The following is a 24,039-nucleotide window of genomic DNA, read 5'->3' as shown; positions in this document are numbered from 1 at the left end:
TTTTTGTTTTTAATCGAGTGATTTGAAACTTTGATTCTTTTGAAATATTTTACATTGTTTGCCGTCCGAACAAAATATTATCGGCTTGCCTAAATCTAAAGACTTTTCTAACCTTCAATTATTGAAGAATTCCTTTATATGAATAGACATTTTTTTCTTTATTAACATTTAAAATTAAAATGCCGGACCACTTAGGAGCTGACCAAAGAAAAACTAAGGAAGATAAAGAAGAAGATAAACCTATACAAGGTTAACACAATTTCCTTAAGATTTGTAACGTTTGGAATACACCGTTTAATGATTTGGTTATGTAGGCCGAATTTTCTCATAATTACAATTTTTAATGTTTGAAGCTTATAGTTCTTATCAGTTATGGACCCAAAAAGCGATGATGCTTAAATGAAGAAATTCAATATTTTTCCCTTGAATCAATTTCAGTTGTGTTCCTTTGAAAAATGTTTGCTTTTTATTTAATCACCATGAAGGAAAGTGGACAACTTCAGACCAAAGGCCTCTAAATTTCTATCAATAAGCCGATAAATTTAGGGGAAGAAAGAGATATATACCCTTACTATATATAAATACACCAGGTATGCAACAACTTTTTAACCCCCTCTCCGATTCGGGGCCGATTATTAAGAATATTAAAAAATTTTGAAGAAAAAACTGTTTATTCTCTGACTAATGGTGAGTAGTGCTGTGGACAATCGATACTTAACATATATACATGGGTTACTGTGTTTACTTGTGTTTACATTTATCCTGAACTTATCCTAGGCTGTGTTATTGTATATGAATACACTGGATAGATTTGTTAAAAAAATGCCACAAAAAAATCTACTAAAAAAACAGATGAAATCGGTCCTGAAAATACCCTAGAGCAGACCTGTGATAACAGCACTATGTCCGAGGTAAACAAACCTCTAATTCTCATACAACAGGACATCAAAGAGATCAAAATGGAACTTCAAAAAACAATTGAAGACGATAAGCTGGAATCTTTGGTCTCTTCGATTGTTAAACGGATCGTTGAACAAAACAAAACAAAAATACAAAAAAAATTAAAGACAAAATAAACAAAAGATGTGAAGAACTAGAAAAATGTTACAACACAAAAATTGTGAGAATGGAAAACAACATTGAAAACCTTGAAAAAGATGTCGAAGCTCTCGGAGATTGCAACATCTAAAATTTTAGATAAAAACTTCAGTGAAGGTGAAATATTAAGTGTTTTAAAAAGCATGAAAAATAACAAGTCGCCTGAAAGTGATGGTTTCACAGCTGAATTTTTAAAGTTCTTTTGGGCTGATCTTAAAAACTATATAACAAAAGCAATTAACCAAATATTTTTACATGGAGAATTGCCAGTGTCTCAGAGGTTAGGAGTTATATCATGCCTACCTAAAGGTGACAAAGCTAGCCAGTACTAACAAAGAACTGCGTGAATCGAAGCAAGTATTACATAAAACAGAAATTGTATCAAGAGAAGCTATGAAACTCAGCAATCAAAACGAGCAATACTCAAGAAAATATAATATTAAAATTGTGGAAGTTACCGAAAATGATGAAGAAAATACTTGGAAATTGGTAAAAAAAATTCCTCAAAGAAAAGGCAAATGTTGAATTAGACGATCAAGAAATAATTGCCGCACATAGAATACCAGGTAGAAAAGATCAACCCAGACCCATTCTTGTTAAAGTCCTGAACACAAACATCAAGGCAAGGGTTATGAAAAAGAGGTCAGATGTAAAAAAGCTTGGACACGGACTGAAGTTAGTTGATGACGTGACTAGACCAAACACAGAACTCATCACGGCTTTATTACAACATCCAGAAATTACATTTGCTTGGTATTTCAATGGATCTGTTTATGGGAAGCTGAGCAACGAACGACGCGTAAAATTTGACATATTCAATGACATTGACGCGAAAGTGCAGAGCAACCTGAAGGGACGCTGATGAATACAATGCGTCAAAAAAAATTTCCAGAACTTTTCTTGCTGTCCGATCACAATTGTATTGTATGTTCCTCTATGTTGACTTCCGATGTCGTGCAAGCCTGTGCTGTTTTTCAGTCAACTCTTTTCAATGGGGCGTGAGTACATGAACCTACCAGGAACGGTTTTGTGTTATTAAAACTAGTGCTGTTTAAACCATTCTTGTATTTTATACCATTGTATTTTTTTCTTTAGGCCTTTTTGTATGAATGTGTAGTATGAATGTCTTTAGTCTCCATATCAGATCATGGTTGATACAATCAAAATTGCAACAGTAAACTGTCAAGGACTCGGCACTCCATCCAAAAGACTAGATGTGTTGAATTTTTACAAATTTAAAAGAGTATTCAATTATATGCTTTCAGGACACCCATTTTACGTCCGATCTTGAGACTATTGTTGAAACTCAATATGGGGTTATAGGTGCATTTTTAATTCTCTCTTTTCAAATTCACGAGGTGTTGCTGTTTTTTTTTTTAACATTAATTTTGAATTAAAGTTACATAAAGAAAAGAAAGACAGTGATGGCAATTTATTAGCTTTGGATTTAAGTATTGATGACAATAGAGTTACAATGATTAATATTTATGGACCCAACACTGACTGTCCAGATTTTTTTGAAGAAGTACGGGAATGTTTTTAGAGTTTGACAATGACTATTATATTCTTTGTGGGGATTTTAATATAGCCCTCATTCAAACTCTTGACACTCAGAATTATTCACATGTTAATAATCCAAAAGCTAAAGAAAAATTGCTAGAAATTATGAGCGACTTAGGTCTGATTGACTACTATCGTATTCTTAACCCTGATAAAAAAGCTTACACATGGAGAAAGAGAAATCCATTAAAACAAGGGAGACTTGACTATATATTGATTTCAGAAAATCTTTCAAATATTGTTGAGAATGTCTCGATCAAATCTGGGTATAGGTCAGATCACTCTGCTGTTGTATTTGAATTTAAATTTAATACTTTTTTAAGAGGTAGAGGGCTATGGAAATTTAATGAGAATTTACTTCGGGATAGAATGTATGTTGAAAAAGTTAAAGAAGTCATTCAGTCAGCTAAAGATCAATATAAAAACTCCATAGATGAGTCTGCATTTTTGGAAATTCTTCTCATGGAAATAAGGGGCTTGACAATTTCATATTCATCTTATAGGAAGAAGAACAATGACAAGATAGAAAAGCAACTGATATCATATTAATGAGCTAGAAAATAGTAATGTAGTTGATCTTTCATTGTTAGAGGAAAAACAAGCAGCTCTTGAAAATTTGAGAAAAGAAAAATTACGAGGACACTTTATACGCTCTCGTGCAAAATGGGAAGATGAAGGAGAAATACCTACTAAATATTTCTGTCATTTAGAGTCAAGAAATTTTCTTGATAAAATTATTAAAAAAGTTGTAGTATCAGAAGAGAAGACTTTATATAATCAGTTAGAAATCATGGATGAGGTGAAATCTTTTTATGAGAAGCTTTTTAAAAATGCATACTATGAGCTTTCTGATATAGATTTAGAATCAACTATCCAGCCTCATGATATTCCAAAATTAGATAAATCAACATCTAAAATTTTAGATAAAAACTTCAGTGAAGGTGAAATATTAAGTGCTTTAAAAAGCATGAAAAATAATAAGTCGCCTGGAAGTGATGGTTTCACAGCTGAATTCTTAAAGTTCTTTTGGGATGATCTTAAAAACTATATAACAAAAGCAATTAACCAAATATTTTTACATGGAGAATTGCCAGTGTCTCAGAGGTTAGGAGTTATATCATGCCTACCTAAAGGTGACAAACCTAGGCAATTCCTAAAAAAACAGGCAACCAATTACACTATTGAATGTTTTTTACAAGTTAATATCTGGATGTGTCAGTCTTAGGATAAAATCTACTCTGGATTTACTTATTTCTGATACTCAGACTGGTTTTATACAGGGTAGATACATTGGTGAAAATACATGATTTATTTATGATCTTATGTCTTATACAGAAGTAAAAAATATCCCTGGATTACTCATGCTTATTGACTTTGAAAAAGCCTTCGATTCAATTTCATGGTCATTCATTTATAAGGTGTTACTTTTTTTTGGATTCGGAAATCATATCATCAAATGGGTAAAAATTCTCAATACAAATTTTAAAGCGGCTGTTCACCAAAACGGCTTTCTGTCACAACAGTTTGAAATACAGCGAGGATGTCGTCAGGGTGACCCTGTAGCCCCATATCTTTTCATTCTTTGAGCTGAAATATTAGCTATACTAATTAAACAAAATAAAGATATGAGAGGCATTTTTGTGTATGATAGAGAACATAAAATATCCCAGTATGCAGATGATACATCCCTCATCCTTGACGGTTCTGCTTCATCTTTATTTAATGCTCTCGAAACTTTAGAATTATTTTCAAAAATATCAGGGTTGAAAGTTAATAGCTCAAAAACAAAAATTATATGGTTTGGCTCAAAAAAAAATTCATCTGAAGTCTTTCATCACTCTAGATGGAAATTAGATTGGGGAGCCACTGAATTTGTATTATTAGGTATTCATTTTTGTGCTGACTTGGAACAAATTCCAGAATTAAATTATAATATTCAAATTCCGAAAAATCTGCACTCATCCAACAATGGGAAAGGCGAATTCTTACTCCCATAGGAAGACTTACTGTACTTAATAGTCTTATTATTCCAAAAATAAACCATTTACTCATTTCATTACCAAATCTAAGAATAGAAACAATTTTTTGAACAATGATTTTTTTAGATTTATTTGGAAATCCAAGTGTGATAAAATTAAACGCTCAGTCGTGACACAAAACCTCTTTGCAAGAGGTCTGAATATGGTGAACTTGTATAATTTTATGACTTCTTTAAAGTGTTCTTGGATACAAAGACTAGTGCAGGGGGGACAATCTTGGTTGAGTACTATTTTTAAAGCAGTGTTTGGAGATACTGTGTCTGGATTTTGGTGATGCTTTTATTGAAAATCTTTTGAACAACTGTACCAACACTTTTTGGAGAGATGTTCTGAAGTCATAGCTTATTGTATTGAATACACATTTTAACCAAAGTCGAATTTCAAATGATAACATAACATATGCTCCAGTTTGGTTTAATTCTAAAATTAAGGTGGATAAAAAGCCTGTGTTTTATAAAGAATGGTACAGAAGAGGTGTTAAAATTGTGAAAGACTTTTTATATGAAAATGGATCATTTCTATCAAAATCTGATTTTGAAAAGAAATTCAATTTTGAAATATGTTTTATGCAATACAACAGTATGATCAGTGCTGTAGCAAAGTTTGTAAAAGGTTCAAAGTTCTGTAAGGAAACCTACAGCCATAGCATTGGTCCTTTTGTTCCTTATCATTGTGTTCAAATTCTTTCATACAAGAAATGTACCAAGCTTATTTACAAGCTAATTAATACTAATACAGTAGGTATTTTACCAACATCAATTATAAGATGGAATTCCACTATTGTACAAAGAGGATACCCTGAATTAATTTTACAGGATGTGTTTAAAATATGTTTCAAGGTCACTAAAGACTCTTCTATACAATGGTTACAATATAGAACATTACATAGACTTCTTCCAGTTAAAGCTTACTTGGAAAAGCTAAAATTAGTTGATAATGACACTTGTACTTTCTGCAAGAGTGAAGTCGAAACCATTGAACATATTTTCACATCTTGTCTTACTGTACTTGCTATCTGGAATAGTTTGAGTATGCATATTTACAATACTGTCTCAAAGAGAGTTGGTTTTAATATAATCAATATATTATTCGGAGAGGCTCCTCTCTCATAGTCAAATTTAGTCATTAACTGTCTAATTTTATTTCCCAAACAGTATATTTTTCAATGTCTTTGTAATAAAAAAACCCCCAAACATTGCTGGACTAATGTGTCATTTACATTTTAGATATGAAATTGAAAGTTGTCTAGCAATTAGAAATTCTTTTTTTTACAAGCATATTACAATACGGTCTGCATGGAAAAATCTTTTCTGTAATGTTTAATATATACAAGATCTAGAGCAGAAGTCATATAGTTTCTTTTTCCTGATTGTATCAACTTTATAGTATAATTACTTATGATCTATGGTGTGTTTGTGTATGTATGAATGTGAAAAATGTAATTACAAAAAATTGCAAATAAAAAAAAGAAGAAATTTTGAAGCAATAGAATACAAGAATTATATATGTTTTTGTAGCATTTTATTTCTCTTATGCCTCGATCACACATGGCAAAATCAAAATCACATATTTGTTGATAATATAAGGGAATCCTATTGAAGACTCCTAAAAAAATGTAGAATTCTTTTTTACTTTTACCAAGTGAGTACAGCGATTGAATGAATTGTTTTCCCTGCAGTCAATTTTGATAATTGCTTAAAGCTATTCTTGTCTAGGACTTTGAGGGTCTGAGGATAAACTTCATTATATTTATGGGTTTGAGGGACTGGGGATAAACTTCATTATATTCATGGGTTTGAGGGACTGGGGATAAACTTCATTATATTCATGGGTTTGAGGGACTGGGGATAAACTTCATTATATTCATGGGTTTAAGGGTCTGAGGATAAACTTCATTATATTCATGGGTTTGAGGGACTGGGGATAAACTTCATTATATTCATGGGTTTGAGGGACTGACGATAAACTTCATTATAATCATGGGTTTAAGGGTCTGAGGATAAACTTCATTATAATTATTCATGGGTTTGAGACATAAAGGTAGATAAATTTAGCATTGATGTTATTAACAAAATGATGCATGCACTTTCCTCTTCTCACATATAACATTATAATGTAATTCATCTGGTAAAGTGTGAGTTAGTATTGTGCAGTAGGGACTAAAATGACCCCTTGAAATCATTAATACACGGCACTAAATTACTTTGTACATGTACAGACATGCATTTGCATCCCCCACCCAAATTTCCTTTTTAACAAAATGGCATTTTACCTGGTTCTTACAATTGACCTTTAAGATTTATCTCTACAAGATTAATACATGTAACATCAAAAAGAAAAATACACTTTTTTGTTTGGATACACTTTTTTGTTCGATATCGATCAAATTTTTAAAAAAAAGTTCATTTCTGATGTCATTTACTGCTGTTAAGTGCAACTATAGAATGAGACAAATAATTGAAATATAACTAGTAATTGCAAATCATCTACAAAACAATCTAATATCCCTGAAACACTTTTAAAAATATTGAATTTTGGGGCAAATCTGTAATCATATATATTTCTTTGTATCTTTAAATCCTTTTCTTTCAACAACATATGCAGATTAAAATGATAAACGTTACTTTTTAAAAAAAATATTCTTTAATTCCAAGTCCTTATATAGGCAATGAAAAATCATGCATTTGTTTATTGAAATACATGTATCAAGAAACAGAGTAAGACAAAAATAAGTTAATATACACAATGCATTTTGCCACTTATGTTTTCTTCTTCTTTTTTTTAGCATTGGATGAAGGGGATATTGCCTTGTTAAAAACATATGTAAGTATATATTATATATGTACATTGTTTAGACGAAATAAGAAAATTAAAGTTGTTCTTTAGCTGTTAAAATATTTTTTTATAAATATCAAAATTGTCAAGCATAACAAAGACTACCAGCAATTGTATTTGCAGACTACATACATGTACATTTTAAAAGAATAATATTTATTAAAGAAATGAATTTAATAATTTTTCTATTGATCAGCTTATCAAAGGAAAAATTGATAGGAAAACTTCAACAATGCGCGTGTGAAATAATTTGAATTTTTAATACATGTACTGCATACTTTTGAGTTAGATACATCTTATAAAGCAACACCTTTCCATCTAAATCCTGATAGCTGATAGTGAAGTCACAATTTTGTTATTTTGCTGTGCTCAGTTTGATTGATCGTTTACAGGGTGTTGGTCAGTACAGTAAAGCCATTAAAAGTGTTGAAGAAGACATTCAAAATGGAGTCAAGAAAGTAAATGAGTTGGCAGGTATGTTAAAAGTAACCTAATGTGATTCCATCTGGAAACAATGGGGACAAAATCCATCAGATTCTTTTTATTACACTTCCATTGCACGTGTGCTTTTGACTTTTGTGTAACCCAATAAAAGTTATATTTCTTTACTTTAAAATTATATTATGGAATAATAGGCCAGTTTTGTGGTTGTAATTTTGTGAAAGTTAATAACATTTTAAGAGAATTTTTTTTTTACATATTATGTTCCCATATTTACTGGCTTTGAGGATGATTGCAAGTTTATTGTCCACTGAGACAGCAGCTTTTTCACGAGGTGAAACTGAGAGAAAAAGTTGCTGGCGAGGGGGACAATAAACTTCCTATCGTTTGAATAACTGGAAGTCAGTAAATAGGTATTGTGATATACCAATTAAAACTAAACTTAAAGGCCTCTTGAGAATACAATTTATTTGTTGTTAATTTATTAGTTTGGTTGACTCCAACAAATTTGTAGGATTTAACAAAATAAAATCAATGGGAACTATTTTGTATTTCGTTGATTTCTACAACAGGAATCAAGGAGTCTGACACAGGGTTAGCTCCCCCTGCATTGTGGGATTTGGCTGCAGACAAACAGACACTTCAAAGTGAGTACTAACAACGAGGAATGTAATCAGTGTAACAGCTACTGTATACAGGGAAATATTCGGCCCTGTTTTGTTTTCGTCCCTTTCACACTGGTTGTCAGTGGGCGAATTTAAGATTGTTCGAATTCCAATGTCTCCTATTCTATCCATTTTAACACCAATTGCTGGGCGAATCAAGACTGGGCGAAACTGTTTGCAAGTATAGAAAGGTGAAAATTACATGAGACGAAAATAACCCTGTATACAGTAGTCTGTACTGATCATGGCTTGGTTCTATATACTAGATATGTTTGTAAATATTGTATCTAGTTAAGGTTTTTAACTTATTAAATAAATGGATCTCAAAATTATTGGTATTTATTGTATGTTATGTAATATAAAACAAAAATCAAACTTGTCTTCATGAAAAAGTGAATCCATTTCCTCTGTTTATTTAAAAAAAAATATATCGTGAGTAGCAATCAAGAACCTTCATCTTGTTAACAGGTCACTTTACAGGTGTAACATGTTATTTTCCTTTTACAGACGAACAGCCTCTGCAAGTAGCAAGGTGTACTAAGATCATTAACGCTGATTCCGACGACCCTAAATACATTATCAATGTCAAACAATTTGCCAAGTTTGTGGTGGACTTGGGAGACCAGGTGGCCCCCACCGACATAGAGGAGGGGATGAGAGTGGGGTAACTAGCAACAAGATTTTTACCTTGGCAATAATTCTTTGAACAGAAGTAGGATGGCCATAAAAAATAAAATAATTTGAATAGAATATGGATGGCCAGAAATGATAGTTAAAACTTGAATAGATTATGGATGGCCAGAAAAAATAATTATAATTTGAATAGAAATTGGATAGCCAGAAATAAGAAAAGTACTGAATACGGTAATTAATATATATTTATGTTGATTATAGAAACAGGGAACACTGAACAATATGAAGATCTGAACTAGGAAGAATATTACATTTTATTATATTTTCCTATCCAAATGTCTTAATTTGTAGATAGAATTCAAAATGCAAGATGTTGTCAATGTAAAAAATAAATATTCCTGTTTTAATTCAACAAATATTATTGGTTGTGATGATAACAGGGTTGACAGAAACAAATACCAGATTCATATTCCCTTGCCCCCAAAGATCGACCCCTCAGTGACCATGATGCAGGTAGAGGAGAAGCCGGACGTGACGTACAGTGACGTTGGAGGGTGTAAGGAACAGATCGAAAAGTTACGCGAAGTGGTGGAGACCCCTCTCCTACATGTAAGTTACACTCCTACAAAGAAGTAGTGGAGACGTCTCTCCTGTATGTAAGTTTCACTCCTACCACGAAGTAGTTGAGACCTCTCTCCTATATGTAAGTTACACTCCTACAAAGAAGTAGTGGAGATCCCTCTCCTATATATAAGTTACACTCCTACCAAGAAGTAGTTGAGACCTCTCTCCTATATGTAAGTTACCCTCCTACCAAGAAGTAGTGGAGACCTCTCTCCTTTATGTAAGTTACACTCCTGCCAAGAAGTGGTGGAGACCCCTCTCCTATATGTAAGTTACACTCCTACCAAGAATTAGTTGATACCACTCTCCTTTATGTAAGTTACACTCCTACAAAGAAGTAGTGGAGACCTCTCTCCTTTATGTAAGTTACACTCCTGCGAAGAAGTGGTGGAGACTCCTCTCCTATATGTAAGTTACACTCCTACCAAGAATTAGTTGATACCTCTCTCCTATATGTAAGTTACACTCCAACCAAGAAGTTGTGGAGACCTCCCTCCTATCTGTAAGTTGCACTCCTACCAAGAAGTAGTGGAGATCCCTCTCCTATATGTAAGTTACACTCCTGCCAAGAAGTGGTGGAGACCCCTCTCCTATATGTAAGTTACACTCCTACCAAGAATTAGTTGATACCACTCTCCTATATGTAAGTTACACTCCTACAAAGAAGTAGTGGAGACCTCTCTCCTGTATGTAAGTTACACTCCTACAAAGAAGTAGTGGAGACCTCTCTCCTGTATGTAAGTTACACTCCTGCCAAGAAGTGGTGGAGACCCCTCTCCTATATGTAAGTTACACTCCTACCAAGAATTAGTTGATACCACTCTCCTATATGTAAGTTACACTCCTACAAAGAAGTAGTGGAGACCTCTCTGCTGTATGTTAGTTACACTCCTACCAAGAATTAGTTGATACCTCTCTTCTATATGTAAGTTAAACTCAAACCAAGAAGTTGTGGAGACCTCCCTCCTTTCTGTAAGTTGCACTCCTACCAAGAAGTAGTGGAGATCCCTCTCCTATATGTAAATTACACTCCTACCAAGAATTAGTTGATACCACTCTCCTATATGTAAGTTACACTCCTACAAAGAAGTAGTGGAGACCTCTCTCCTGTATGTTAGTTACACTCCTGCAAAGAAGTGGTGGAGACTCCTCTCCTATATGTAAGTTACCCTCCTACCAAGAAATAGTTGATACCTTTCTCCTATATGTAAGTTACACTCCAACCAAGAAGTTGTGGAGACCTCCCTCCTATCTGTAAGTTGCACTCCTACCAAGAAGTAGTGGAGATCCCTCTCCTATATGTAAGTTACACTCCTGCCAAGAAGTGATGGAGACCCCCCTCCTATATGTAAGTTACACTCCTGCCAAGAAGTGGTGGAGACCCCTCTCCTATATGTAAATTACACTCCTACCAAGAATTAGTTGATACCACTCTCCTATATGTAAGTTACACTCCTACAAAGAAGTAGTGGAGACCTCTCTCCTGTATGTTAGTTACACTCCTGCAAAGAAGTGGTGGAGACTCCTCTCCTATATGTAAGTTACCCTCCTACCAAGAAATAGTTGATACCTTTCTCCTATATGTAAGTTACACTCCAACCAAGAAGTTGTGGAGACCTCCCTCCTATCTGTAAGTTGCACTCCTACCAAGAAGTAGTGGAGATCCCTCTCCTATATGTAAGTTACACTCCTGCCAAGAAGTGATGGAGACCCCCCTCCTATATGTAAGTTACACTCCTACCAAGAATTAGTTGATACCTCTCTCCTATATGTAAGTTACACTCCTACAAAGAAGTAGTGGAGACCTCTCTCCTTTATGTAAGTTACACTCCTGCCAAGATGTGGTGGAGACTCCTCTCCTATATGTAAGTTACACTCCTACCAAGAATTAGTTGAGACCTCTCTCCTATATGTAAGTTACACTCCTACCAAGAAGTAGTGGAGACCTCTCTCCTATATGTAAGTTACCCTCCTACCAAGAAGTAGTGGAGACCTCTCTCCTTTATGTAAGTTACACTCCTACCAAGAAGTGATGGAGACCCCTCTTTTATCTGTAAGTTGCACTTAAATGGCAGATCTCTCTTTGAACAAAACTAGCATGAAATCATCTTGCAGTGTATTGTGGGCCTTAAGCACCACTTTTACTCAAACTTGTAACAATTATTTTCAAAGTTAAATGTTATTTAAGGTGGTTTCATATTATCAATTATGAACATGTAAAGATACATTCACCCCTTAGTATTTTATTTTTGACCACCACTGGGCCCAGGGGCAGCACAGAATGTTGAATTCTTTGTCTTCACAAAAGGCAAAAATAAACTATGAAAAACTGCTAATACCTATAAGACATACTTATTTAAGTACATTGTAGCTCAACACAGTAAATGCAATACATATTCTCTGTCATGCAAAATCTTGGTCTCTATGTTTCAGCCCGAGCGTTTTGTGAACCTTGGTATCGAGCCTCCGAAAGGAGTCCTGTTGTTTGGACCTCCGGGGACTGGAAAAACACTCTGTGCCCGAGCAGTGGCAAATAGAACAGATGCCTGCTTCATTCGTGTGATTGGATCGGAATTGGTGCAAAAATATGTTGGCGAGGTATGAGACTCTTAAAGTATCTGTTAATTGTTCTAAATAACATACAATGAATGTCAGTGACATCATTATACCAACATATGCATGTAGTTCTTCAAAAGATTGATAAATGTAAACGATTTTGATTTATTCTTTCTTAAGGATTTTCATTTATTCTCTCTTTTTTCTTGAACTGTAGGGCGCCCGAATGGTACGAGAACTGTTTGAAATGGCCAGAAATAAGAAAGCTTGTATTATTTTCTTTGATGAAATTGATGCAGTTGGAGGTATGCTTAGAAACATTCAGAAACATTTCTATAGCAATATATAATTTGAAACAGTACACATAGGTCATGTTGTTTTCTTTAATACTTAGATAGAGGAATTATCTCAATAAAAATTAGGTTAAGTATGGATTATTTTAAATCTTCATTTTATCTGAGTCATGTTATGACTGTTTTCTTTTTGCCTGTCATTGTGACTTTGTAAAACATATGTTGTGTGGCAAATGTCAATCAAAAACATTTTAACGTTTTAGCTCACCTGAGCTGAAAGTTCAAGTTGAAGTGGGGCCAAAAATTCCATTGCCTTTGTGTGTAGGATTTATATTCTGGAAAAAATGACTGAGAACTTCCACATGTCTCAGATAAATTCTATTGTCAGTGACACCATGTTTAAAATATCAGATAAAAGTTCAATTCAAAATTAAAGAGCATTTCAATCGAAAATGGCAACTTTGAATACTAAGATGTTTAGAATTTTTAGCCGCACTGCAAACATTCATTTATCAATTCAGAATTTTAAATAATTCAGAAAAAAAACTTTAAAAATGTGTCGTTACTGGGATTACCACCATATGGTATTTAAATTTCATTCCTGCCGGGTAGATGGAGTGGTCAAAACCAAAACATGCCTGCACACTTATTACACAGCCTTTGTATAAATCTGATTTCCAATATATATATATATATATATATATATATATATATATATATATATATATATATATTTATATATATGTACCAGTGTATCAAAAATATGTAAATATGCTGTTGTAATGCATTGTCTAAAAATCTGGATAATCAATTTGGTGTTTTGATGGACAGGTGCCCGCTTTGACGATGGAGCAGGTGGAGATAACGAAGTCCAGAGGACAATGTTGGAGCTAATTAACCAACTTGACGGCTTTGACCCCCGCGGTAACATCAAAGTTTTGATGGCCACCAACAGACCCGACACCTTAGACCCTGCTCTGATGAGGCCGGGGCGTCTTGACAGGAAAATCGAGTTCGGCCTCCCAGACTTGGAGGTACATTATAACTTAGAAAGAAGAACTAAAAGTTAGATTGTTTGAAATGTCTGAATTTTAGAATTCATAGTGCTTGCACAGGGTTGTAAATGTTATGGTTGTCCATTACTATAATTCGCGCGTCATTAGTAACCTATCACCTGAATACTATTTAGCTCTGACACTTATCCATTTTTTAGTATCTTTATATACTTGTGTTATAACCGATTAAATAATGCACAGGCCATCATTTATAATGATTGAAGGACATTTCTATGGATCTTGTTGTATGTTACCATTAAGACCCATAGGCTTATTGTTTATTTTTTCCATGGAACCAAGTCGGAGGATGTGAACACTGTTCACACATTAATGTACTATGTAGGTCTCACAGAAATGTTTTTTAAACTTTTGTATTTGAGTCCATTAAGGTTAAATGGAAAATGTTTAAGCTGAATAAAAGCCATTCTCATTGTCAATTTTTTGTGCTTTGATTCTTCAAAGGTATAACAGGTTGGTCTGTTTTTTGGATGAGATCATGAATATTTAAATACCAATAAATGATTGGGGGTTTTTTTCTCCTGCAGGGAAGATCTCACATTTTTAAGATCCATGCAAGGTCAATGAGTGTTGAAAAAGACATCCGATATGAATTACTGGCAAGACTTTGTCCCAACAGCACAGGTAAGTCTGTCTGAAATCAATTAATTACCTGCAGAACTAGAACTGTACAAAAAATATCAGTTTTTGTGAGGAAGTTAAAGAAACGAGTACAAAACTTTTTTCCTATAAATCAAAGTTTTTAGCTTGCATGTACAAAAAGTAGCTCTCCAAAATATCAACCCAAATTTTCATGATTTCAGAGCTACATATATTATAATAGATCTGTAGTCATATATATATATATATACACTGTATGTTTATTTCAGTAACTATACTAACTGTATGCATTGTTCATTTAGAAAATCAATCAGTAGCACCACTGTTGTCAAAAGACAGATGCTTTATTTGATACAATACCAATTCTGGAATGTTTGTACTTTTCACAGGTGCGGAAATTCGAAGTGTATGCACAGAAGCTGGAATGTTTGCCATCAGAGCACGAAGGAAAATGGCAACTGAAAAAGACTTTTTGGAAGCTGTCAACAAAGTGATTAAGGCTTACGCTAAATTCAGTTCTACACCCCGATACATGACCTACAATTAAAAAATGAACATCTGTCTCTCAAAATAATTTGTGAATTTAATAGTTAAAAATGACCTCTAACTTGTTTATTTGAACAATATTTGCAAGAACATGATGCATTAGTTTTCATCTTTATCAATAAAATGATTCTTTAGTTTTTCATGTGGTTCTGAAACGATCAGCCCACATGAAAAGCTAAAGGAAACAAGCCATTAACCATTTATATTTACTTGCCTTTATTGTAACCATTTTCTAATTTTTTCAATTGTTCATTTAAAATGAGTGATAATACATAAACTGAACACTGTGTTGCATAGGAGGAACAGCAAATGTGTCTGTATAATTATGCAAAGCGCACACCTCAGTGACTCCATACCTTATAGAAGAGGTTCGCTGAATTGATGAAGGAGGACCAATTTTTACATTGGAAAGAAATTTCAATTCTCAAAAACTCAAATCTTATAATACATGGTATTACTTATATACGAGCATCTTAACATATTGTTGATCTCCATTTTTATGGCGTCAAGCGAAGTTCGAAAGCCATCTAGGGATCGTTCGTCTGGAAGTTTGCAAATTTTTAAGGAGCCAAACAACTCAAATGAGTGCAAAGTTTTCTTATGTGTTTGAAGAAAAACAGATGACATACTTCAACTTCGAGCAGAACTGTACGTCAACAAAACGAGTTGGCAGATACGAAATGGTTGATGTCTTTGAAAATGTTCATATTTTATTGTAAACAATATGTCTGGGTTTCAGCAGTTCAGCGGATGAATACACTTGCACGGAGACACATACGATAGTTAGGCCTACATACTCAATTTGGTTATAAAAATATACCAGCCTGCAAAACAGATTATTTTGTATCCCTATCGAATATTGACAATGCACAAAAGTTTGAGCTTTTAGAAACAAAACTTCCTACATTGAACGATAAGTATATCTACAACCAAAAGTTATTTTAAGGTATCCCACTCCTCAATGTTGTTGTATCAAGATTTTCTTGAGAAGTATATCATTGAAATCTGTAGACAAAACAAACTTCAAAAATACAAAGATAATGGGGGATCAGTATCCATCCCTCTGAGTTATGGCCCATTTAATTTGACCTTTTTGCACCTAAAATGCAATTTCATCCTGATTAGGATTTGTCAGTATTTTTGATTAAGCAAACTTTTTTCTTCAAATATTGTTTTTAATTATGCACAATGGTCACACTGAATAGAGGGATTACGAAAAAAAATTGTACAAAGCTGCATAATTTTGTGCGTGACCTTTTTGCACTTAAAATAGACAATTTCTATAATAGTTACAATTTGATTTGAAATAAAAACTTTTTGAATATCAAGAATTTTATAAGATTAATCCAGTTTGTCTAAATATGTATTCAGTATCATTTTGACATAATATAATATGGGGGTCAGTGATGTCAAATTTTAGATAGAGGGCTTCAAAGGTAAAATTCTCGCAAAATTTGGCTTTGAAAATTCAGACATGTTCTATATATTTGCATGATTTTATGCTAAACGGCTATCACATTCTCAAGATTTGATTTTGTACATGTCACACAGAACCTATAAAATATGTTACAAACTTATCAAATGTTAAAAATGTGAATAATGATTAAAGTATAATAAAAAGAAAAGTATATCGAAAATTCATAAAATTGCTTGTTTCTGTCATTTTCGTTTAAAAAGCGTTCCGCACGAAAAAATAGTTCCCCATAAAACTTGTTTGTTTCTTGAATTCAAATGGATTTTCTTTATGAATGTTGTGTAATTATGAAATAATAATCTATCTGTGATGACTAAATAAATAAAATTATATTCATTTTAAATAGAATGATCATCTGCGCAATGAAATCAAAACATGAGGAGTGAGATACCTTAAACCAACTAGTGAACTACTTTCACTTTGTAAAAAATGTGAATGGGTGCTTTCTTTTATCTACCCCTGATCTTTTCGGCCCGTGTCATTTGGACCCATGTGAATCTTAAATCAAATTGATAATAAGAGACAGTGTGTTTATCAGCAGTATACAAATTACAATATATAGAATTAAGCACAACCATAATTTAAATATTTAATTCTATATGAATAGAGAGAAAAAAATTTTAACTCCTAAGATATTTCTAAACTTAGATTTTTTATTAACATTCAAAATTTTTTAAGAATTAGGTGAGTCAGTTTGTAATGAATTGTAATTTAATTAGTTATGTGATAAAAACATAATTTTTTTTTTTTATTTTTGAAAGTTGACTTATGTATTTGTTTTTAAAAAGTAGGTATAATTGATACCAATTTCTAAATGAATGGTCAATAACCAAATCAGATTGATTTTTGAAAATATAAAAAAAATCACACTTAATTTTAATATTTCTACTATTTTAGTTGACTGCGTAAAATCTATATTAAATTTCATTTTTGTTAAATTGACCGCCCAACTCAATTTTTATAAAATTAATCTCCAGCAAACAACAAGAAAAGTTGGTCTCATGTTAAGTACACACATTACTAAGAGTTACAAAATCATACTTTGTTTTCAGGATTTTTTTTTTAATCTACAGTACCTAAGTGTGCATTTGATCAATGAAGGAGAACCATAAATAACAAAAATAAAAAAAAATATATGCATTTTTGTAATAGTGGAGATTATTCTGACTTTTAAAAAAAATATTTAGATTTTTATTCTTCAAATTAACTTTAACTCGACGCCATTGTGGCCCTTCAGGCCTTTGATTAAGAATATGCCCCCCCCCCCCGGACAATTTTTGGACTCCTCGGGGTGCTGAAAGTTTTATGTAGGTTTATAGATACACGAACAATTGTTTAAAATCTTCTTGAGAACTGCAATGCTCAATATTTTATGATATGACTATGAAATCATCCTGTTACAAAAGTGTGGAGGGTAATCATGTTCAAAAATCCAAACATGTAAACTTGTAAATCCGAATATGCAATCGTGTTGATGTGTGCACCTGAGTATGAATGAGTGTAATTTTGATCGTATAACCTAAAAAACTCAAGGATAAACACTTTAGAGTTGACCCCACAGGCCTTCAATCTAATTTTTTGCAGCTGTAAAATGCTGTTTGTCATTTACATTTAACCTGCTACTATAATACACACTTTCCATCTGTAATTCCTGCATTTGTATTTCCTTTTTCTGAAATATCACGGCTGACATGTTACAAATTGACAAATGTAAAGTCTACAAGATTGTCGAATTTTGACATGACCATATATAGAAACAGTGACGTCACGCCACTGTTAGAAAAAGGCTAGCTGCAGGTAAAGGCATGCCGTAATCGCCGGAAAAGGGACGGAGTAAATAAAAAAAAATATTAGGTAGGCCTATGTATAATCATATTATCTCTGAATAACAACATTTCTTAGAAAGTATTATTTTTCGGAAAATTAAATTATGAGATTGGTGTATATTTTATCAAGAGAACGTATAAAAATTCGATCGGCTTCAGATATCCTCTTAGAACTTAAAAAAAAAATACATTTGATGACTTTGTTTGAACAGGTGTAACATGTTTTTTTTTTCCTTTTACAGACGAACAGCCTCTGCAAGTAGCAAGGTGTACTAAGATCATTAACGCTGATTCCGACGACCCTAAATACATTATCAATGTCAAACAATTTGCCAAGTTTGTGGTGGACTTGGGAGACCAGGTGGCCCCCACCGACATAGAGGAGGGGATGAGAGTGGGGTAACTTTGCAACAAGATTTTTACCTTGGCAATAATTCTTTGTACAGAAGTAGGATGACCGTAAATGATAAAATAATAATTTGAATAGAAAATGGATTGCCAGAAATAAGAAAAATACTGTATATTCAATATTTATTTATGTTGGTTATAGAAACAGAGAACATTGAACAATATGAAGATCTGAACTAGGAATAATATTACATTTTACTATATATTTCTATCCAAATGTCCTAATTTGTAGATGACATTACAAATGTAAGATGTTGTCAATTTAAAAATAAATATTCCCGTTTTAATGCAACAAATATTATTGGTTGTGGTGATAACAGGGTTGACAGAAACAAATACCAGATTCATATTCCCTTGCCCCCAAAGATTGACCCCTCAGTGACCATGATGCAGGTAGAGGAGAAGCCGGACGTGACGTACAGTGATGTGGGAGGGTGTAAGGAACAGATCGAAAAGTTACGTGAAGTGGTGGAGACCCCTCTCCTACATGTAAGTTACACTCCTACCAAGAAGTAGTGGAGACTTCTCTCCTATATGTAAGTTACAATCCTACCGAGGAGTAGTGATGAGACCTCTCTCCTATATGTAAGTTACACTTCTGCCAAGAAGTAGTGGAGACCTCTCTCCTATATGTAAGTTACAATCCTACCGAGGAGTAGTGATGAGACCTCTCTCCTATATGTAAGTTACACTTCTGCCAAGAAGTAGTGGAGACCTCTCTCCTATATGTAAGTTACAATCCTACCGAGGAGTAGTGATGAGACCTCTCTCCTATATGTAAGTTACACTTCTGCCAAGAAGTAGTGGAGACCTCTCTCCTATATGTAAGTTACACTCCTACCAAGAAGTGGTGGAGGCCCTTAAATGACAGATCTCTCTTTGAACAAAATTAGCATGAAATTAACTTGAAGTGTATTGTGGGTCTTTTTACTCAAACTTGTAACAATTATTTTCAAAGTTAAATGTTATTTAAGGTGGTTTCATATTATCAACTTTGAACATGTAAAAATACATTCACTCCTTAGTATTTCATTTTTGACCACCACTGGGGGCAGCACAGAACATTGAATTGTTTGTCTTCACAAAAGTCAAAAATAAACTATGAAAAACTGTTAATACCTATAAGACATACATATGTAAGTAGCTCAACACAGTAAATGCAATACATATTCTCTATCATGCAAAATCTTGGTCTCTATATTTCAGCCCGAGCGTTTTGTGAACCTTGGTATCGAGCCTCCGAAAGGAGTCCTGTTGTTTGGACCTCCAGGGACTGGAAAAACACTCTGTGCCCGTGCGTTGGCAAATAGAACAGATGCCTGCTTCATTCGTGTGATTGGATCAGAATTGGTACAAAAATAAGTTGGCGAGGTATGAGACTCTTAAAGTACATGTATCTGTTAATTGTTCAAAATAACATACAATGAATGTCAGTGATATCATTATACCAACGTATGCATGTAGTTCTACAGAGTTTGATAAATGTCAATGATTTTGATTTATCCTTGCTTAAGGATTTGCATTTATTCTCTCTTTTTTCTTGAAATGTAGAGCGCCCGAATGGTACGAGAACTGTTTGAAATGGCCAGAAATAAGAAAGCTTGTATTATTTTCTTTGATGAAATTGATGCAGTTGGAGGTATGCTTAGAAACATTCAGAAACATTTCTATAGCAATATATAATTTGAAACAGTACACATAGGTCATGTTGTTTTCTTACTTAGATAGAGGAATTTTCTCAATAAAAATTAGGTTAAGTATGGATTATTTTAAATCTTCATTTTATCCAAGTCATGTTATGACTGTTTTCTTTTTGCCTGTCATTGTGACTTGTAAAACATATGTTGTGTGGCAAATGTCAATCATAAACATTTCAACATTTTAGCTCACCTGAGCTGAAAGTTCAAGTTGAAGTGGGGCCAAAAATTCCATTGCCTTTGTGTGTAGGATTTATATTCTGGAAAAATGACTGAGAACTTCCACATGTCTCAGATAAATCTATTGTCAGTGACACCATGTGTAATATATCAGATAAAAGTTCAATTCAAAATTAAAGAGCATTTGAATCGAAAATGGCAACTTTGAATATTATAGTCTGTCCCAAGATATTTTTGCCGCATATTTTCTTAAATTATTCAATATTTATAAATACCTCTTGGTTCAGACGATGTTCATTCAATAGTATGAAAAAATCCCAAGATTTCCCCTTTGAAACGCCCCCTCTAGCCTGTCGGGTATCAGTACACGGCTAAGAATAAAAAGTCTACGAGGTTTTTCCATTGCCAAGGAGATGAAGACGCCCGGATGATAACGTTGAAAAATTGCGCGAGGTGTCCCGAGTATTTCCGAATGGAGAAAAGATGTCAACATTCCCCATTATAAATCTCCGTAGGAAATCTGTTTTCGTTCCTGTGAATTTTTACGAGGGAAAAATGATAATGTGTGAATGAAGTTATCTTGGGAATTTTCCCTTTCATCGATTTTAATTGCACTTCAGTCACAGGTATGTGTATTTTTATTAAAAATCGTTCAAATATGCAGCATAAATATCTTGGGACAGACTATAGGATGTTTGGAATTTTTAGCTGCACTGCAAACATTCATTTATAAATTCAGAATTTTAAATAATTCAGAAAAAAAAATTTTAAAATGTGGCTTTACTGAGATTACCATTATACTGGTACTGTACCTGTTATCGGCTAAGACCAGTTATCGGCTAAACTGAGGGTTCGGGTCTATAGCACGCGAATATCCGAGATTTTTTAATTCAGTCATCTGTTTCTAATAAAGAAAAGTAAGTTTGCTTGAAAACTTACTTCAATATGTTTTAAACATGAGCTTTAACAATCATTGTTTACAGCTGATTTACATCTTTGCACTTTCAGCTGTGGGGGAAGTGACGTAATAAGTTAAAAATGGAATATGACCTCTTTGTGATACATAATTATATTTCTTCTTTGATTTGACATATAATATCAATACATATAACATTTATAAAGAAAAGGAACTCACTAAATTCCGAGATCTTCATGGCGCAGTTGAACGCCTGATTGTATAATTATGCATTGATTAGCGTACGATTGTGTGTATTACCGTATGATGATAAAAGAATAATTTTATGAGTTTAATTTATGTATAATAACCCCTACGAGGCTGACCCCGCAAGGGACATAATTCAATCAACATTTTGCAGAATATAAAATCAACATGTACAAGGATTTTGCTATGTTATTATCACGAAGCCGTTAACTGGTACAGTAAATCATAAAACCCTGGCAAATTCGGGGCTTGCTAAAAAGCACAGAAACAATATGTTTTGGGTTCTGAATGATGATATAATTTAACCGATGGATAAAGAAGGAGTTCACAATTTAAAGTATGAAAAGTTTTATTCCAATATATCAAGAAATAAGGAAACACGAAAAGAAAACGTAAAATTATAGCCGATAACTGGTACAGTGCCAGTATGGTATTTAAATTTCATTCTTGCCAGGTAGATGGAGTGGTCAAAACCAAAATATGCCTGCACACTTATTAAACAGCCCTTGTATAAATCTGATTTATATATATATATATATATATATATATATATATATATATATATATATATATATATATATATATATATGCTCTGATGGTGTTTTTGATGTAAATATGTAAAAATATATATATATATATATATATATACACACACACACACACCAGTGTATCAAAAATATGTAAATATGCTGTTGTAATGCATTGTCTAAAAATCTGGATAATCAATTTGGTGTTTTTGATGGACAGGTGCCCGCTTTGACGATGGAGCAGGTGGAGATAACGAAGTACAGAGGACAATGTTGGAGCTAATTAACCAACTTGACGGCTTTGACCCCCGCGGTAACATCAAAGTTTTGATGGCCACCAACAGACCCGACACTTTAGACCCTGCTCTGATGAGGCCGGGGCGTCTTGACAGGAAAATCGAGTTCGGCCTCCCAGACTTGGAGGTACATTATAACTTAGAAAGAAGAACTAAAAGTTAGATTGTTTGAAATGTCTGAATTTTAGAATTCATAGTGCTTGCACAGGGTTGTAAATGTTATGGTTGTCCATTACTATAATTCGCACGTCATTAGTAACTTATCACCTGAATACTATTTAGCTCTGTCAACTTATCCATTTTTTAGTATGTTTATATACTTGTGTTATAACCGATTAAATAATGCACAGGCCATCATTTATAATGATTGAAGGACATTTCTATGGATCTTGTTGTATGTTACCATTAAGACCCATAGGCTTATTGTCTATTTTTTCCATGGAATCAAGTCGGAGGATGTGAACACTGTTCACACATTAATGTACTATGTAGGTCTCACAGAAATGTTTTTTAAACTTTTGTATTTGAGTCCATTAAGGTTAAATGGAAAATGTTTAAGCTGAATAAAAGCCATTCTCATTGTCAATTTTTTGTGCTTTGATTCTTCAAAGGTATAACAGGTTGGTCTGTTTTTTGGATGAGATCATGAATATTTAAATACCAATAAATGATTGGGTTTTTTTCTCCTGCAGGGAAGATCTCACATTTTTAAGATCCATGCAAGGTCAATGAGTGTTGAAAAAGACATCCGATATGAATTACTGGCAAGACTTTTGTCCCAACAGCACAGGTAAGTCTGTCTGAAATCAATTAACTACCTGCAGAACTAGAACTGTACAAAAAATATCAGTTTTTGTGAGGAAGTTAAAAAAACGTACAAAACTTTTTTCCTATAAATTAAAGTTTTTAGCTTGCATGTACAAAAAGTAGCTTTCCAAAATATCAACCCAAATTTTCATGATTTCAGAGCTACATATATTATAATGGATCTGTAGTCATATATACACTGTATATTTATTTCAGTAACTATACTCACTGTATGCATTGTTCATTTAGAAAATCTATTATTAGCACCACTGTCGTCAAAAGACAGATGCTTTATTTGATACAATACCAATTCTGGAATGTTTGTCCTGTTCACAGGTGCAGAAATTCGAAGTGTATGCACAGAAGCTGGAATGTTTGCCATCAGAGCACAAAGGAAAATGGCAACTGAAAAAGACTTTTTGGAAGCTGTCAACAAAGTGATTAAGGCTTACGCTAAATTCAGTTCTACACCCCGATACATGACCTACAATTAAAAAATGAACATCTATCTCTGAAAATAATTTGTGAAATCAATAGTTTAAAATGACCTCTAACTTGTTTATTTGAACAATATGTGCAAGTACATGATGCATAAGTTTTCATCTTTATCAATAAAATGATTCTTTAGTTTTTCATGTGGTTCTGCAACGATCAGCCCACATGAAAAACTAAAGGAAGCAAGCCATTAACTATTTATAT

General features: G+C 33.3%; 2 protein-coding genes across 3 annotated transcripts; both read left to right on the top strand.

Moving 5' to 3' along the window:
- The first annotated feature begins 98 nt into the window (after positions 1 to 98).
- On the top strand, positions 99 to 24,034 carry LOC128187713 (26S proteasome regulatory subunit 7). 2 transcript variants are annotated; one of them, XM_052858200.1, is made up of 11 exons: positions 99 to 249; positions 7,483 to 7,520; positions 7,925 to 8,006; positions 8,546 to 8,620; positions 9,146 to 9,302; positions 9,712 to 9,880; positions 12,329 to 12,493; positions 12,669 to 12,756; positions 13,576 to 13,778; positions 14,345 to 14,441; positions 23,677 to 24,034. In XM_052858200.1, exons 1-11 carry the CDS (start codon positions 180 to 182, stop codon positions 23,832 to 23,834), a joined length of 1,302 nt encoding a protein of 433 aa, XP_052714160.1. In that variant the 5' UTR covers positions 99 to 179; the 3' UTR covers positions 23,835 to 24,034. The 2 variants fall into 2 exon arrangements, with proteins under 2 accessions (XP_052714160.1, XP_052714159.1); XM_052858199.1 differs by lacking the exon at positions 23,677 to 24,034 and adding an exon at positions 14,807 to 15,159 and having other exon boundaries at positions 100 to 249.
- Positions 18,307 to 20,037, top strand: LOC128187714 (26S proteasome regulatory subunit 7-like). Its single transcript, XM_052858201.1, has 3 exons — positions 18,307 to 18,662; positions 18,992 to 19,160; positions 19,878 to 20,037. The coding sequence occupies exons 1-3, from the start codon at positions 18,652 to 18,654 to the stop codon at positions 20,031 to 20,033; spliced, it is 336 nt and encodes a 111-aa protein (XP_052714161.1). The 5' UTR covers positions 18,307 to 18,651; the 3' UTR covers positions 20,034 to 20,037.
- Positions 24,035 to 24,039: the final 5 nt, after the last annotated feature.

Source organism: Crassostrea angulata, chromosome 6 (genome assembly GCF_025612915.1).
Source record: "Crassostrea angulata isolate pt1a10 chromosome 6, ASM2561291v2, whole genome shotgun sequence".
In the NCBI taxonomy this organism is placed as follows: domain Eukaryota; kingdom Metazoa; phylum Mollusca; class Bivalvia; order Ostreida; family Ostreidae; genus Magallana; species Magallana angulata.
The sequence above is the reverse complement of the archived record's forward strand: the minus strand, read 5'-3'. Positions and strand labels throughout refer to the sequence as shown.

Excerpts from the sequence above, each read along its gene's own strand:
- LOC128187713 (XM_052858200.1), top strand. The coding sequence starts at position 180 with ATGCCGGACCACTTAGGAGCTGACCAAAGAAAAACTAAGGAAGATAAA. Across the intron at positions 7,521-7,924 it reads TTGCCTTGTTAAAAACATAT|GGTGTTGGTCAGTACAGTAA; the intron begins GTAAGTATATAT and ends GATCGTTTACAG. Across the intron at positions 8,621-9,145 it reads AGACAAACAGACACTTCAAA|ACGAACAGCCTCTGCAAGTA; the intron begins GTGAGTACTAAC and ends TTCCTTTTACAG.
- LOC128187714 (XM_052858201.1), top strand. Across the intron at positions 19,161-19,877 it reads TGGAGACCCCTCTCCTACAT|CCCGAGCGTTTTGTGAACCT; the intron begins GTAAGTTACACT and ends TCTATATTTCAG.